Source organism: Bolinopsis microptera, chromosome 6 (assembly GCF_026151205.1).
Source record: "Bolinopsis microptera isolate Bmic1 chromosome 6, MBARI_Bmic_1.0, whole genome shotgun sequence".
In the NCBI taxonomy this organism is placed as follows: domain Eukaryota; kingdom Metazoa; phylum Ctenophora; class Tentaculata; order Lobata; family Bolinopsidae; genus Bolinopsis; species Bolinopsis microptera.
This window is the reverse complement of record NC_087077.1, coordinates 13746473-13764999: the sequence shown is the minus strand read 5'-3', so window position 1 is coordinate 13764999 and position 18527 is coordinate 13746473. Positions and strand designations below refer to the sequence as shown.

Here is an 18527-nt window from a genome sequence, read left to right as displayed (position 1 = left end):
GCCCGGCGCGCGTTACTTCGTAGCACTTGCCGTAGAGAATGGAGAAGAAAGCGGCGCGCGCTACTTCGAAGAAATTTAGACGAGTAACATCCGTCAAGTTAAGCCTAGCTGTAGGTTTAGAGTTCAACTTTACCTAAAACCATGGGCCTTCGCGCATTACTGCTATTAGTACTAGTATCTGTATAGTTATAGTACTACGTCTACATACCGCGTGATATGACTCACTTGTTTCACATTTCACAAGTGAGCCGAATGGTGGTCGCGCGCTACTTGTACTGTAGTAGTACTAGTAGTAGTGGCAAAAGTTGTGTCTGATAGTGGACAGAGCTGATTACGATCCTGTAAAAACAATTTCAAAATATCAGATATTTTATAACTTTAAAAGACACTTTAAACGAAAACGCGTCCATTTACACACGTACAATGCGAAGGAGGCTTACATGTTACAGTTACTCGACCTAATCATGTTTTCTGGCCAGAAAACAGATGTGCAACATGTAGCAGTTTTTTCATTTTTGTAACTCCTCAGGGAAACATAAATGCCCTACGTCAATGGGGGCGATTGGGAATCATCGTCCAAAATACATCGAATGGAGGGATGTTAAGTTGTAGGTTTATAACCTACCAGGACGCACGCCGAGTTGGATTTGTCGACCTACCAGGACCTATGGAACAAATATTTTACGAGTATCACCCGTTAAACATCCAATGAGCATTCGCACTTTTTTCAGGGCCAGGGCGATGGATCGGAGGTCATAATTCACTCAGCCCGAATAAAGATTCGGCGGAATGACAGGCTGAGCGCCGCCCAGTAAGACCTTGAAGGTCCTCTGGTCCTGAGTGTGGAGTGTATGAAAGCTTGAAAGTCGCTCCATCGTCCATTGTTAATGGACTAGCCCGGCGCGCGCTTGGCGCTACTTCGTAGCACTTGCCTCGGGCGAGAAGAAAGCGGCGCGCTACTTCATACTTCGAAGAAATTTAGACGAGTAACATCCTAATATCCGTCAAAGTGCAATGCACTAGTACTACTACAAAATTAAAAATCTTGTGAAAATGAAAAATTTCCAGTTACACAAGATTTTTAATTTGTGCGAGCGATTTAGTGTAGGCGGTGCACGATTGACGGATGTTACTCGTCTAAATTTCTTCGAAGTAGCGCGCGCCGCTTTCTTCTCGAAATGTTATGGCAAGTGCTACGAAGTAGCGCGCGCCGGGCCAGATCATTAACAATGGTCAAGGTGCACGATAAAAATAAACTTGCTCGGATTTTCAAAATTTTTGTACCATCGTTTTCTAGAGACTGTGAGAATTTTCACAGTACCAAATTTATCATACCTTTTTTGAATGATCAGTGAGTTTCGCCTAGGTGCCATATTTGATGGTGCGCGGCTTTTGGAGCAAAATTAGGTGTAAAAGTCGCGTAATTTGACGAAATTCGTTGATTTTTGTCGTATTATTCTGTACGTCATATCTTCGGTTCCTGGACATGAATCATGCTGAAAATTTGTCAGAACCTTCCAATCATACTTAACTACCGAACCTAATTTAGTTGGGAGAGATTGGCCTTGACTAAGAGGTCTAAAAATGACAAAATAGGTATAAATTCGTTGATAACTCAAATTCTGAGCATCGAAATTGCTCAAACTAAATTAGGTTCAGTAGAACATAAGTGTTTAACTTTACGTAAGCTGACCAAATTTCCACAAATTGTTATATGGGAAGTATTATAACTTTTCGATTGTTTCCAAAATAATGTGCTGGCTGAAATAAGAGCAAAAAAACCATTCAATGGTCAGCGCGCGCGTCTTATTATCGATGGCGCACTGCCTATTTAGTGGAGCGGCCCCAGTGGCAGTAGTACTAGTGCATCGAACTACAAAGTGCTAATAGTAATATTAAATCAAAGCAGCTGGAAGCAAAGTTAGATTTGACAATTATCAAAATAAACAACTGAGATTTAAAGATAAATTTCGAGCAGTCACAATAAAATTTGAAATTGAAATCTTCCAGTTCCAACTGTAACCCAAATATCCTAAAAGTAAAAAGGCAAAAGCCGTCAAATTTAAGAAGTGCGGAAAATTCAAATTCTTCTTGAGTTCTGGCAACACCGGAGGCAATGACAAATGAAATAGTTACAAATACTAATAGTAGTATCTCAATAGCAGTGAAGGTACGTGACAAGCATATCGATTTATATAATCACACGAAAGTCGATTTAAAGCGTTTCAAGATTGGTCTTCGTGAGACCTCTGACAGCGTTCAGAGAACACTTTGCAATATCGAAGAACACTGACTCTGATCGACCCCCGACAAAAGGAGCAAGGTTACTCCATCTGAAATGAGTTCGTGTTCGATGAGATGGGTAGCTATAGATTTTATCACATCCTTGTCTACATCCGCAATAATGTCTTTTAATCGGGACTTATCCATTTCTATTCCAAACTTGATGAACCTGCAAGAGAATGGACTATCAGTTGGACTTAAAGTTAATATCAAATAAGTATACCCGAAAAGCTAAAGCCTGTCACTCCACCATGTCACATGTTCTCGATGTTTTTAAACACCTAAGCCTGAAGTCCCCGGGTAGTAATACTGTAAATACCATTGTCTATTAATTATAAAATAATCTCAAATAAGCAAACCATGTACTCTACAACTCTCAACTATGTCCATAGCACAAACTGTCACAATTAATTAATCTGCAAATACTATAGAGGACCCCGGACCAAACAAGAGGAACAGACGACACCAAGGACGCTTAATGTCACCAGGTCTGTCATCTCCGCACCATGAGGATCACCAAACCCCGCAACGACATCTGCGAGTTCTCATTTTGTCTGACTCTAAGAATCGCACCTTTGACTGTTCACTTCTCAAAGAGCCGATCATCGCATTCAGAGAAGACCTATTCCATCTGAGGGACTTAGCTCAACACCAAGCCTTAATTGAACAGTCCGATCTAGTCCTGATCAGTGCCGGAGTGAATGATCTCAGATACGGTCGAGCTGATCCCATGACTTTGCACAACCACCTAAAGCATTTCACAAGTAAATTCAAAACGGAATTCATTTTTGACGCTATCACACCTCTTAACCTGAGTGCAGACCCCTATTTTGAGCTGAACGACAGAATTGATAACCTGAACGAACTGCTACTCCACCTTTCTCTACGTTCGGCCAATTTTCACCTGTTTGACAACCTGTATTTTGGTCTACCTCACCTCGCACGAGATGGCCTTCACCTAAACAACACTGGGAAATCTATAGTAACTGCATGCTGGGTAGACTCTATTCTAATAAGCCTAGGGTTTCGTAAAGGATCATTACCCCTAAGACGTCCATTTTTAGATTTATACTATGACTATATGAACAGTTTCGGTTTCGGTTTCGGATGAGAATTGAATAAATAAAACTATTGTCAATACCAATACTAAACAAAAAGACTGATCTGCAAACATATTTCAAACCAAGTCAACGTAGCACGGCAAATTTAAAACCTTAAAACAAGTCGTATCTTAACAAGTTACACGCTCACACCTTTCATACTATAACCCGTCTTATCAGTAATCTAAATAAAGCTTATCAGTTATCCTAATCAGTAATTACAGTCCCCTATGTAACATTATTGGTAATAAACACTTAAACACTTAAAATCGAAATTTTGATACACTATCTACACAATAAAATACATTGCCCATAGCACATTTCACATTTTACTATATTGTACTAATACAGAAATCAATAAATTTCAGTGACAATACACCTAACTTTTGACGTTTGACTAACTTCTGCTTTACTACTAGACAAACATGACTCCACCGTATTACTCTTTTGACTGATCCACATTCCGTTGTCCTCGCAAAAGTCAATTTCGTACAGTTGAAGTTAAGCTACATTAAAGTTAAAGCTACACGTTTCATCACAGTTTCAGTATAAGCTACTTGCTCTCCGAGCATACTCGCTTGCTAGTTAGTTAGTTTTTTTAAATTTTTTTTTAATTTTATTTTTAAAATAGATAGTTTGGATTAGTTTAGATTATTAGTTAGTTAGAATATCAGTCAGGATCTGTTAGCACACAAAACTGTTAGTTTTCGCGAAGCAGGTCTGACTTTCATATATATAATTATTAATTATAGCAATATACATTTATCATATACATTTTTCTTTTGACTAACCAAATCATAACGGAATTTTATCAGCTTTATTTATCAACTTCATGAACACTAATGGTGAAGTCAGCAATACTCAAAAAATAAAAATCAAATGCACGGCCTGTCCGGGTTGGTGTTACTCTAAGTCTAACCTGCGTACTTGTGCATGGTGCGAGGGCCCTGTGCACAAGAAATGTTTCCAGGAAACTTTAGGTTGCATCAGATGTTGCGAATCAATTATTCCTGGTTACAATGTAGATACATTCGATCTCTATGATAAGTTCGACCACCTTAACGCATCACGTCTTAGTTTCAATCCATATGATCGCTCGCACGTAATAAATTCCATTGGCAATAGTTTAGATCAGAACAGTGACACAAACAACGAATACTGGAATGAAATAAGCGAAATCTTAACCAAGTGCAAATATCAAGAACCTAAAAACGTTACAAACTCCGCCAAAGACGAGTTAAAAGCACTTTCATTAAATATACGATCACTAGCAAAAAACATAACATATCTCAGAGAAGAAATCCACACCTTCTCAAAATGCGATGTATTATGCTTTAATGAAACTAACTGTAACATTAACAAGCTGCCTAATGGTACTGATGATATTATGATCGAGGGTTTTCACGAACCTGTTATACAAGCACCTGTGAGGAAATCGGGGAGAGGAGGTGGGTTAGCAATCTATATAAACAAACGCGTGTGCGATTTCGAGAAAATTGAACGTATTGACTTAGCTCTGGATCCTGAAGATATGAGTGGCGAGTTTCAACTAGTCAAAATTCATAACTGCAAAGGTCTTAACAAAACGAAGGTAATAGTAAATTTCTACAGATCACCGTCAAGAGATACTAATAATTTCATTAGCTTACTCGATCACGTACTCAATAGACTAGATAGACACTCACGCAAACACGTTATGTTTTTTGGCGATGCAAATGTTGATCTTATCAAATATGACACTGATTCCTCAAGCCAGAACCTCATTGATACACTGGCAAAATATGGTTTTGCTCAAACAGTTTCCAAACCAACACGAGTCACTGACCACAGTGCCACCCTTATTGACCATGTTTACACAAATAATATTGAAAACACATTAAGTAGTAACGTTCTAACACTCGACATCTCTGATCATCTTGCAACTCTAACCACTATAAAGCTACGTGCAGTATCACAAAAGCACACCACACACTCGAATAGGACTAATACCACAAAATATCGTCAAACACGTACTATTAACGAAGCCAACAATGCCATCTTCAAGGAGCTATTGGAAGGGGAGACGTGGGAGGAAGCGCGGGAATCAGGCTGTGCAAATGAACAGTATGATAAATTCTCAGAAATCTACATGAAACATTACAACACTGCATACCCCGTTAAGAGCAATCGTAGTCGTCGCGAAAATGAACGGTCTGATCCGAAGCCGTGGATACTTCCATGGCTCGAAACGGCCTGCTCTCGTAAACAGCAGTTATATCATCTGAATATCACTGAGCCTACTTATGAAAACATAGCCGCATACGATAAAATGAAATTATTTTGCAGTAAACACGTTAATCTTGCCAAGGAGCGATATTACAAAAAACAATTTGAAAAATATCAGGACTGTTCCAAAAAACAATGGGAGATAATCAACGGCCTGCTAAACAGAAAAAGACGGGGATCTGATCAGATTAGATTGAGGGATACTGACGGGACGATCCTGAGTACTAACTCGGCTGTCGCTGAAAAGTTTAATGGCTACTTTTCCAGCATCGCAGCCAACATCAAGTCTCAGATCAGTTCCCGACAGACCTTCGATCCTGGGGGGTTCCAGGACTATCTGACCGGGTCATGTCCAACGTCTATCTACCTTGAACCTGCGACACCTACCGAGATACATAGAATTATTATTGGCCTCAAAAATAAGGCAACTCTCGATTCAAAAATTGAGCCTTTGAAAGTAGCTAGCACATGCCAAAATTTTGTATGTACCTTTGCATCAGTAGTCAACACATCTTTTGCAGAGGGAACTTTCCCTAAAGCTCTGAAAACCGCAAAAGTTACACCTATACACAAAGGAGGTTCCAAACTCGACGTAGCAAATTATAGACCTATCTCGCTTTTGGGCTCGTTCTCTAAAATTTACGAAAAACTCATGCACAGGCGGGTACTAGAATTTCTCGACAAGAATAACTCACTATTCGAGAATCAATACGGATTCCGACCAGGAAGATCATGCGAGCATGCGCTTCTCAATGCTCAGAGCTCCATTCTGCATTCCCTAAATAAGAACCAAATAACACTACTATTACTTTTAGACTATAGTAAGGCATTTGACGTCCTAGATCACGCGACATTACTCAGGAAACTTGAGCATTACGGTATTCGCGGCATTGCCTTGAAATGGTTCGAGTCATACCTTAATGGTCGCAGTCAATTTGTCTCCTTGAACGGCTCCAATTCATCATTAGAATCTATGGTATACGGTGTTCCACAAGGTAGCATATTAGGCCCCCTGCTTTTCGTTATATATATCAATGACTTACCAGGAATCAGTAACTTAGCTAAATTTATATTATACGCAGACGACGCAAATATAATTATCACCGGATCAAATATACAAGAAATTGAATCCAAAATCGACCACCTCACTGATCTGTTGATAAAATGGGTTTACTCAAACGGCTTAGCTCTTAATTTAAAGAAGACTTGCTATATGGTATTTTCAAAAAGACGGGTAGACTTATCGTCTCTACAGGTAAAAATTGACAACACTCCTATTGAACGCAAAACGGAGGCCAGATTTTTAGGAGTTATTGTCGACGACAAACTAAACTGGGCCAGCCACATTCGAGCTGTCAAAACAAAAATGTCACGGTTTATAGGTGTTATGTTCAAAATAAAACGCAAATTACCAATCAAAGCACGCTTACAGATTTTCCAAAGTTTTGTACAATCTCACTTAAATTTCTGTTCGCTCGTTTGGGGTTTTGCTGCAAAATCTCACATTGACTCACTGTTCACTAAACAAAAACAAGGAATACGAGCAGTTATGCCGGGTTACGTGAATTACTATTACAAAGATGGTAAACTTCCGGATCATACTAAAGCTACGTTTAAAGAGTACGAAATATTAACTGTACACGGGGTAATCATAAAAAATGCTCTGACTCTGATGCACAAGTTAAATTACATGCCTGGCCTTCTGCCGTCGTCGATAAAAGACTTATTTCCTCCCGATTTACCAAAGTATGGCACATCTTATGACGACAATATCGACTGGCTAACAACGTACTCTCAACCAGATCTACGCGCTAGTGTTCTGTATAAAGGTCCTATATTAGCTATTACCGAGCACAACATTAGTCGCATAACTTGCCCATCTAGCATTTTCTCAATAAGCATTTATAAGAAATCAGCAAAGCGTGTAATGATAGAACTACAAAGCTCAGGAAACGATGAAGAATGGCCAACTTTTCTGTTACATAATTTACCCGGGCTACGTAAATCAGCAAGATCAGGCACTCAACAAATCAACTACCGAGAATAACCTTAGATAAGTAAACTAGATATCAACCTAACATATGCAGCTCAACTTTCACTATTATCAGTGTCCATCTAAATCACTTATCGTGCCATCCTGACAGCACATTCCATATTTCACTGCCAACTAGCGCAAACCTATACTGATAAAACACCTACGACAGTATTATCAAGTAAAGAATTTTATATAAACGTTTAAGCTTTTAAATGTGTTTGCAGATCAGGGTCATCAGAATAAACTGATAAAATCTAGACGAAATAGCTATGAGTTCGATGGCATGTAATTTGCGTGCCCTTCGGGGATTAATATTGATTATTACAATTATTATATATTTTGAGTAAACATTGACTGGTGTAAAAGCCAGCCCCAAACAAAAACTATACCTGTGAAGGAATGTGGTGGAATAACTGAAGCCCTCCTCCTTAATAACGTCTTTCATTTCCCGCCAAAACACCTGCAGAGCTTCCTTCAACTTGTCAGAACGGTTAAATGACTCCAGCTGTCTTCGCCGGCATTGTCTTTTTGGTGCTGCAAGTAAGTATTTATTATCAATAAATAAATGTTTACAAGGGGGAAAATATTCAGTTAACATTCCATGTTCAATTTGCTACGCCCATGATTGAACCTACAAATCGGTACAGAAGGCATTTTGAAATAATCGTTTTAACTCCAAAGTTCAGAAGTATCATGGAAGCAGACTCTCACCTCTAATCTCATTATCAATAGATGAGTTGCTGTTGTCAGCCATATTACTGAGGTACAAATCAACAGATAGAAAGGTGAGTTGTGCCAGGGACCAGATGTACGACTTCCAGTTAGAGGGTGGGCCTTCGTTCAGCAATCCTGTGGGGGTTTCATGTGTTATCATCAGATTTATCTTTAGTCTAGACTTTTTATCATGACGTATCATTATGTAAAAACGCGGTCTTTTTGAAAAAATTGTTTCCTCTCTCGACTGTCGATGCGTTATAGCGAGGTACAATTATCGTAATTCGTATTGTAAACATATTTTCATTTAAAAATCGGCAGGTAGTAAGTGGTTTAATTGATGGTTTAAAGTACGTTTTGGTTCTTAATTTTTTTTGAACAATCTTATTCATAAATTTAGTATATTAGTTCTTGGAGTATATTAAGGGCCATCTACTTAGGCCGTCCGCCAAAATCGCAGATTTTCAGACCCCCCTCCCCCTGTCCGGATTTGTCCGAAATTACAAAACCACCCCCCTCCCTATTTGCTGGACGTCCTAAGTAGATGGCCCCTTATAATAATAAATCAAGTTTTTGTTTTAACTTTCTGCTCCGATAAGGAGAGAAAGTTTTTTCGAGGAGAGGGGCACACTAAGTCTAATGCGGCCGGTTTCAACTGAGCGAGTTTATACTTTTGCGCCGTTTTAATTTTGCGCCGTTTATACTTTTGCAATTGAACTGCGATAGTGAAGTCCCGGCCGTAGGCACGGGTTACACTGTCATTAGTACAATTCATAACTTAAATGACTCGTGTGATTCGTATCTCTCTGATATTAAACACTGAATGATCTGAAGAGAAACAAAATGGTGGCTCAAGTTTGTTTTGACACGTAACAGCGAGTTAAGAGTATAATTGGTCGTTGCTTGATTGGCTACTTGTATTACTTGTCACTTATCTTCTCCACTTCGTTTTTAGTAAATTATGCTGTGGACAGTATATGGTTCTTTGTTAGATGATGGTGAGAGTTCTAAACTCTCATTCCTTACCCCACAACCGACAACTTTTAACTCAACCATTATTTGTATGAGGTGTTGTCAATGTAATGTAGTGTACCCTAGTTCGTGGAGAGAACAGTCTAGGAAAAATGGTGCAAGACGAAGGGTTTAGAGTTGTACCCTCTCCCGAGTATCCCCGTCCAGAAATGGGAACAGAAAGCAAATACTTCCGTGGAGGCTACATCACAAGAAAATGGGGTTCATTGAACGGAGGGGAGATAGACTGTGTTTCAGATTGAGTTCCCCCAGTGTAGTGGATAAGGAATAATACTGAGTTATTCGGACCCAAACTCGGCAGTGCCATGGCAACGTGGATTCAGAAGTATTATCCGAGTGACCAAGTATAGTATTCTTATAAATTATAATTTTTAATTCAATTACTTTAATTCTTATAATTATAATTATAATAATATAAATTCTTATAAATTGTTATAAAACATAAAACATCTATTTTTCAATCCATCTGTGTCTGTGCATTTGAGTAATGAAACACAACAATTGAGATCAATAAGCGTACAAAATTATACATATACATAGTATGTTCATTAATAATAAAATACTGATTCACTATGTTATATCCATCTGCAAGGTTAGTCGATATGTTACGGTAAAAATATAATGGCTTTCATTATGCCAATCAACTGAATAACGACATAAGATATAGATCATGTGCCTCAAACGATGAGAAATATTGTTTTAATTCGAGCTCATCAAAAAACAACTTAGACTAAGTACATACACTTATTTTCAAATTTATAAATTTAGTTATTTCTTGTAACACCAACATAGAAATTTACTCAATCAAATTAAATCGAATATTTAAAGTTATGAACAGATTGTGCATCGGGCAGTATTAAGGAAAATAAAGTTCACTGTCATTTTATGTTTTTTTTTAAATATTTCAATTAATTGTCCAAAACGTTCTCGGCAGTTTCTATGAGTTTCTAATGAGTTCGCAAAATAAGAGAAAGTCAGATCAAGGCAGAAGTCTTTGTCGCTCCGTCCCCCGATGAGCTGTAGGCTGATCTCCGTTGGGAACAAAACATCTCACGATGTAAACAGCTACCACTCTGATCCTGGACTTCAGGAATTCCCGAAAACTGGTCAGACTGATTGTGTAGATGTAGAAGTTGGAAACGATGTTCAGATAAAAATGAACATTGCAAGCCTATGGAATTTGTTGGCAGTAGTCTGTGGCTGGGTTTCTGTGAATTCTATCATGTAAACTGCTAACGGTACAGTCGATATGGCATAGGCTGCCACAGTGAGAAGCACTGTTCTGACCCCCTGCCACTGGAGTCCCCCTGTTCGTCTATCGGCAACTTTCTTTGCAAGATATAGCAGCATTGCACTGTTAACGATGGTTATTGTTGTAGAAATGAGACCTATTGCTCCAGCAGCTACTCTAGCGACATAATAAATATTAGAATTAAGGGAGTGATATAAATCGCAATTGTAGCTCATGTAGCTGAAGTAAATACCTTTTTCACCAACAATATAAATCACTCCACAGCAGCACCAAAATGCAAGCATTCCAAATGTTGCCAGATGGCCATGTTTCTTTGAGAAATTGACGGCTCTAAATGGATATTTCACTATCATAAACTTGGCAAATGTAAGTGCACTGATAAGAAGAACCCCTGTTCCTGCAAAGATGAGCATCACAATGAATGCTGCAGAACAGAGAAAGTCACCAAAGATCCAATCATTAGCTACAAGTGAAACTGCACCAGGCAGGACTCTGAAAATGGAGCAAACCAAATCAGAGACAGCAATGTACTGGATGAATAGTGAATACCACCATGATCTTGTGAAGCTTTATAGCGTTATACCTCATAGAGCCAATGAGAATGAGGGTATCTCCTATCAGGGACGATAGGAAAATTAGGAACATGTATCCTGAGAGAACATATCTTTCAGCTTTGTCATGAATTCCATATTTTGTGTAATTATCGTACTTCATTTCTAGACTGGAAATCCTACCTTGAGCAACTACAAACAGAATACAAGTGAGAACATACTTGCTCTTCTAAGAGTAACAGGTGTATAATACGGAAAAAACATATTTTGCTCTACATTCAGAAAAACCTAATTTATTATTTTTACACCTTCTCTCCTAAGATGGCCTGATATAAGGGTCTGCCCACACTACGCCTCTATTCCCCGAATTTCTGCCCACACTACGTGTTCTGAACAAGTGAGACAACTCTTGCGATAACTGGAAATTTGTCTACATGCCTAACAATGATAAATGGTTAATAAATAAATCACAACATACCAGTGGCGTAACGTTGCCTGTTGGCGCCCCCCTGCCGAAAAAAGCGCCCCCCTGTTGGCGCCCCTCCCCTTTTGGTGCCCCTCCCTAAAATTGAACAAATTAGGTGATTTTAAAGAATACACCGGTAAAATCTCTAAAAAAGTGTGTATCTAGAGCAAAACGCGCAGTTTTGCTAGTACTTTAGTTAAGTTTTCGAAATTGTCCCACATTCAAACGACGATTTGGCGCCCCCCTAAGACGGCGCCCCCCTGCACAGCGGGGTCAGCAGGGCCTTTCGTTACGCCACTGCAACATACACCCCCCGTCACCCGTAAAAATCAAATAAAATTTAAAAATTTAACAAATGGAAACGCGCAAATGCGCGCGTCAGCTGAAAATTCGTGCTTTTTATACGAATTTGCGCCATTTCAATGCGCAGATAAGGATACATTTAAAACATTGATAAAACTTCTCAAAAGTCACATACTCGCAAAAACCAAATAATCGGTTCGTATAAAAATACATCTTTCAGAAACATGTGTTGTTCTAAACGGCACTCATAAAACATGAATTTGTAAAACACGATTCAACATGAATTTGTAAAACCTCAAATCTACCAAGTTATAAATCCGGTTAATACCATAAAAATCACAATTCCAGAAAATATCTCATTCATTAAACAGCAAGTCAATAAAGTTTCAACCTGCCTCAAACCGCGGAGGAGGTACTCCCTTATTAGTCCTCTGTGACCTACGTAATGCAGGGGTAAAGTCCGGCCACAACAACATTCAAATAGTTTCCCAGCTGCTTCAAAGGCTGTGAGTGGCTTTTCTCCTTCGAGAATCGGGATTTGATGGTAGGCAGACTTAAGATCAAATGTGCTATAGATCCTGTACTTAGCTATCTGCGAGGCCATAGTATCAAGGTTTGGCAGAGGATACGCATCTAAGTGTCTGAATTTGTTGATCGTTCGAGAGTAGTCTACCACCATTCGGGGCCTTGCCGAATCTAAACCTGTAACGAGGACCTGTGCTCTCCAAGGACTATTACTCGGCCTAATAGTGCCCTGTTCCAATAACTCTTTAACCGATTTTGCTATAAATGTTCTCTCTGCATCAGAGTACTTTCTGGACCTACAAGCGATTGGATTGGTGCCTTCCATTAATGTGGAGAATAGAGGTATGGGCTCAAGGTTCGACATTGAAAGCTGTGCACAGTTCCTACCAGCTTCATCTATCACCAAGGGATCTCTATTTCCTCCGAAATTAACCACAAGATTCGTATGACTTCGGAGTAAATCCAAACCCACGATTGCGTCGCAACATAGTTTGTCCATAACTGATAATTTACACTCTGAATAGGAGTGGCCTTCAATCACAATATCTACTACACAGGACCCCTGAGTGTTTGTTGACATTGATTCCGAAGCTAAAGTTATTTTGTTCGTACCCGGGCCTATCGTTATGCCATTTCGTCTAGCAAAACCCAAGTCAACAAAACTCTCTGAGCTACCAGTGTCAATCAAAATGTAAGCGATATGATTATTTACCTTTGCGTTGACGGTTGTCTGAGACAGCGTTGAAGGTGTCGATGGAGACATAGCACAAAGATAAGAGAATGGGGATGATTGCTGGGGCTGATCAGCAGACGGGACGTTGTAGGCGTTGTTAACTGGAGTATAAGCGTTGTTTGCAGAGTTCTTCTTAGAGAAGTAATCATTAGGTGCGGTCTTCCCAAGACCCGTCGCTGATCGACATACTCGTGCCCAATGTCCGCGCTTACCGCAAGTTTTACAAGTAGTATTATTAGCAGGACACGCTGTTCGAACATGGTACTCCTTACCACAATATCCACACTTTATATTAGGACTAACTGAATTGCCGTGAGTGGCAGCTACAACCGCATGATCCTTTGAATCCAGTCCAGAATCGTTTCCATTAACAATACCATTTAGATTAGAACCGTTATACTTTTCATTGTTTGAGATTGATTGCTCCAGAGTACAAGCCAGAGTGATGGTATCATCTAAACTTTTAGTGTCCTCCATTAGGCGCTGCCGAATTTGCTTGTCCCTTAGCCCACTGATAAGAGCTGTTCTAATGCTCTCTTCCCCATGAACAGCAGCTGATACTTCGGTAAAATTACACTGTTTCGCCAGTGTCCGCAACGCCAAGACGAATTGATCAACTGATTCAGCTTCAGTTTGACTCCGTGTAGATAAACAAAATCTCGCAAAGTTAGTATTCTTTGTTTTAACAAACAAACCATTCAAGATCTTAACTGCCTCCGAAAACTTTGTTTCACCCTTGATAGTTGTATATATTGAGGGGCTCACATAATTGCAAAGCACCATATATTGTGTCTCTTCGGTGTTAGCTTTTTCACCAAGAATAGTAATAAAATTGTCTAGAGTCTGTTTCCAGTGCAGGTAGGTATCTGCAACTTCGTCACCTTTATATGTGAGGGTGATGTCCAAGCGCTGAGGGCTTAAAAACTTTTCCACGATGAGGGATGTAGACAAATATGTTCTGAACAAGTGAGACAACTCTTGCGATAACTGGAAATTTGTCTACATGCCTAACAATGATAAATGGTTAATAAATAAATCACAACACTACGCCATGTGGTGACGGGCCACATAGCGTGGGTCAAAAAAACCGGATTCACACAACGAGGCGCGTAGTGTGGGCAGAGCTCCCGCCAGTTGGCGTGGATTTTTAAAATCCGTGCCTCTATTGTTTTTGTTCAATTTATTTCACACAAAAAAAAATTTCTCGAGCATTTGTAATTCTAATGAAATGGTTTCTAATACTAAGCGATCCTTTGAGAGTTTAAATTGCAATATGAATCATGTTATTGGGAATGGCTTGTGGTAGTATTAGATGCCATTGTGGAGTAGGTGGTCTCCTACACATTTCCCATGGTGAAAAAATAGGCATGTAACCTCAGCAACCTGCTATCCAAAGGTGATCGCAGCCCTTACGGAAGACTATAACGTCGTTATGAATCGGTATACTTAAAAGCTGGGATTGACCGTAAATTTTATAGAAATAAGTGTTCTTCGTAACATTCATTCCTCTAAATTGGAATACGATAAAGGAGTAATTTATGATTCATTATGAAATGTGGAATCTTTGAGCCTCGTATTGGATATTGCCAAAAGTTGATTTTGAATGTCAAATACACGTACTTAAATATTGAACATTATTCATTCAATTAAAACGGCTGAGCGTTTCTAAGATGACTGACTGGGTGACCTATTTATATCGGCAGGATCAAAACAAGAAAATTCATGGACAAAGTACTAATGATGTCAACTAAATACCAATAATGTGACAGATTATCTCGTGCACTACACAATAACCAATTGTGTAAAAATCTGGTCAAGTTTTGAAGTCACTTCCATTTTATATCCTTCTATCAGTTACGAGAACTGCTCCTTATTCTTAAGAAGATCAATTTATGATAACGTGGCAGAAATATTGCTTCTGGAAGCTGAATAACCAATCAAATATTGCCAGCTGGGACCAAGGGACCATTCTCAGGAACTGAGAATTGTAAAATTTAGATAATTCTCATGAGATGGAACTACTCAACAAAAAAGTTGGTTGCCAGGCAGCAGGGGATCATTCTCAAAAACTGAGAATAGTAAAATCTAAATAATTCTGTGTCATTGAGTGTTTTAATAGAAAAGAAAATTCGTGATTTCGGAAAATACACTTTCTTAACCGTCGCTGGCCTAAAAATAAGTATCTTGTTTTATAAAAAGTTAAATTTAAGTAACTCAAAAATCCCGGTTCCGGTCTTAGTCCCGGTTCCTCAACATTCATTAGGGACAGCTCTGTAGAGCCGGTTTGGAAAATTCGCCTGTTAATGTAACAGAATAATCCAACTGTTATGAGTAATCTCATCTGAGCTACCATAATATTCTCATTCGATTGAATCGCCTATATTAAAAATGGAAATACAATTTTGAATTAGAAACCTGAAATATGATCCCCTGGCCGTAATCACAGTTTGGCAATGGTTGTCCAACACTGATCAACGCATAATTCAATGTTACTTATTGCCGTTCAATTTGGTATTTTCTGTGCGTAATGAAACTTATATTCCTCCTCCTACCGGCTATTGCTCTCAGTTGTACCTCACGAGACAAATACTTCAAGTTCGTGGACTATTATCCGGGCTCGCAAGACACTAATGTCATCCTCACTGCCCCTCATGATGGTTGGATTAAACTCGATTCAATACCAGACAGGCGTCAGGTGGGTGGAATGTTACATTAAAATGTCTAATAAAAACTTGTTAATAGATGGAATTTCCCCTTTTTCTGTTTTCTGATATAGTAAAATCCCGACTTACCTCGCCCTGATTAAACGTAAACCCCGATTCAATAATTCATCAAGAACACGGATTTATAATAAGGTATTCATGGTCTACCAACATTTTAGTTGGCTATTGAATTATCCGATCAATGACCATTGACCATGGTTAATTTAATCGTATTCAATTTAAACTTGCAGAGGAATTTTTCAATCAATCAAGCTAGATGAATTGTTGTCAATACTGAGATCAAACTATCAATTTACAGGCTATCGTCAAACATGTTGCAAGGCGTCATCTTCAGTGACATAAGCCCTCACATTATTTGTTATATAGTTAATAGTAGTGTTGAAAGTATCAATTTAAACTTAATGTGTCGTTCTTAAGGTATTAACAATAAAATGTATATTGTATGCGATCAATAATTGCTTTCCTGAAAATTTCATTTTCCACTACGATCTTCAGCACATAAAAAAGGTTGAAAGATTAGAATTTACGGATGTGTCTTTAGTTTTAACAAACCTCTAAGCAATCCAATCCCCAGGGTTGTTATGACAATGTAACGAAGACGTGTAACTGGAGACACGATTGTCCTGGAGAGCGCGTGACGGGGAAATGTAACGCTGTAACAAACTCCGACCTACATTCTTCTATCCTAGCTAAACAGATGAGAAAAAGTAACCTTCAATCCGTCTCTCATTTTCCCAACCACAGCTTTTTGTTTAGATTCATAACTGATCAGTGTAGTATAGGAGTATATATGAATTACAATCTGAAGTTATGAAATCCACACAGCAATATCAGAGAAAACAGGGAAGACACCTCATCTGGTGGTCAGTAGACTACACAGATCAAAACTGGACCCGAACAGATTTAAAGACGACGCTGCTCAGTACAACTCTGTGTCTGACCGCGCTTACGATACTTTCCACGGGTCAGTGTTTGCTACAAAATTACCAATTTTCGGTAGGGTTATTTTCAGGATCTTAAAATGCATGTTTTCCTATATTTGTATATTTCATTAAATATTCAACCTCAGGATAATCAAACGCGTACATAACATTTTGGCCGCACGAGGACCAGCAGTTCACTTTGACATCCATGGTTATGTGACCCATGCTACGGACAACTGGACCGAGATAGGTTACAATATCCAGAGATCGCGCCTCAACGCTGACAACTTTACGGAGGAGGAATCCTCACTGCGCGCACTAGCTGCACGTGCAGCAGCACGTGGAATACAATTTGATGATCTGGTTCGTGGAGAGAACAGTCTAGGAAAACTGGTGCAAGACGAAGGGTTTAGAGTTGTACCCTCTCCCGAGTATTCCCGTCCAGAGATGGGAACAGAAGGCAAATACTTCCGTGGAGGCTACATCACTAGAAAATGGGGTTCATTGAACGGAGGGGAGATAGACTGCGTTCAGATTGAGTTCCCCCAGTGGATCAGAGATGATACTGAATTTTACGGGCCCAAACTTGGCAGTGCCATGGCAACCTGGATACAGAAGTATTATCCCAGTGACTAATAATAAAAAGATGATTTCAGAGAATTATTAAAATACTATTATATTCTCGCTGATTGTGCATGATTTTTGTAAAAGAAACCTTTATATGAATAATATTTTTGATCTGTATTATCTCCGTATATTTAGCTTATGGCAAGAGATATTGGCAGAAATTACAATGAAGTTTTAATATTTAGTTATCTGTTTTAGGGAAAGATTAGACTTGGGCGTTGTTTTTAACTATCCCTTGTTAAGAACTTTCATTTATTAACTATTACACATAAATATAGTTCCCTTAGATTATGGTTCCAATTTTCCATAGAAAGAAATCTGCAATAAAATAAAATTTTCCGACAAAAACTTTGTTTCCAAAATATGAATATAAGCATGTTAATCAGTAAACTTCTACATCAGTAAGATTTAAAAAGTTCCGCTTCTTACTTCTACTTCTAGCAGCCCGCGCATTACCACCAATTGTTACTTTTCCGTCCACTACATCTACTAGCAGCCCACGCAGTACCACAAATTGTTACTTTTCGGTCCACTACATCTACTAGCAGCCCGCGCAGTACCACAAATTGTTGGGGGGGGGGGGCCAACCATATTAAAGTATATTAAAATGTAGGATTTTTTCCAATTTTGACCCGGGGATATACTTTAATATACTTTAATATACTTTAATATACTTTAATATACTTTAATATACTTTAATATACTTTAATGTACTTTAATATACTTTAATATACCTACATTTTCTCCATTAAAATATTGAATCCATATTACTTACCATATACTAGACCAATTTATGAGCCAAAATATATGAATTGAGAGTTCAGGGGACTAGCAACTGGCTTATCTTCTAATCTACTAATTGTAGGTATATTAAAGTATATTAAAATGTAGGTTTTTTTCCCAATTTTGACCCGGGATATACTTTAATATACTTTAATATACTTTAATATACCTACATTATAAAAAATTATGTGAAAAATGTTGTTTTATTTAAT

General features: G+C 38.6%; 2 protein-coding genes across 5 annotated transcripts in view; one reads left to right on the top strand and one right to left on the bottom strand.

The window, feature by feature from the left end:
* Positions 1-1951: 1951 nt before the first annotated feature.
* Positions 1952-18527, bottom strand: part of LOC134816306 (mediator of RNA polymerase II transcription subunit 24-like) — a 30976-nt gene continuing 14400 nt past the window's right edge. For 2 of the 4 annotated variants that reach the window (XR_010160396.1, XR_010160397.1), the window contains exons 12-14: positions 8395-8532; positions 8073-8217; positions 1952-2452 (exon numbers count right to left, since the gene is read on the bottom strand). Coding sequence is in view for 2 of the 4 variants with exons in the window: in XM_063825097.1 (XP_063681167.1) it covers positions 2260-2452; positions 8073-8217; positions 8395-8535 (479 nt within the window). In the remaining 2 variants the exon portion in view is untranslated. Of the gene's footprint in view, positions 2453-8072; positions 8218-8394; positions 8536-18527 lie in introns of all 4 variants that reach the window. The other 2 variants (XM_063825097.1, XM_063825099.1) reach the window with 1 other exon arrangement.
* Positions 15736-17626, top strand: LOC134816326 (uncharacterized). Its single transcript, XM_063825124.1, has 4 exons — positions 15736-15954; positions 16557-16689; positions 16808-16946; positions 17052-17626. Exons 1-4 carry the CDS (start codon positions 15787-15789, stop codon positions 17539-17541), a joined length of 930 nt encoding a protein of 309 aa, XP_063681194.1. The 5' UTR covers positions 15736-15786; the 3' UTR covers positions 17542-17626.

What these genes read in the sequence shown, in the direction of transcription:
- LOC134816326 (XM_063825124.1), top strand. Translation starts at nt 15,787, where the DNA reads ATGAAACTTATATTCCTCCTCCTACCGGCTATTGCTCTCAGTTGTACC. An exon ending in AGCTAAACAGATGAGAAAAA is followed by an intron (nt 16,690 to 16,807) that starts GTAACCTTCAAT and finishes AAATCCACACAG; the next exon opens with CAATATCAGAGAAAACAGGG. An exon ending in GCTTACGATACTTTCCACGG is followed by an intron (nt 16,947 to 17,051) that starts GTCAGTGTTTGC and finishes ATTCAACCTCAG; the next exon opens with GATAATCAAACGCGTACATA.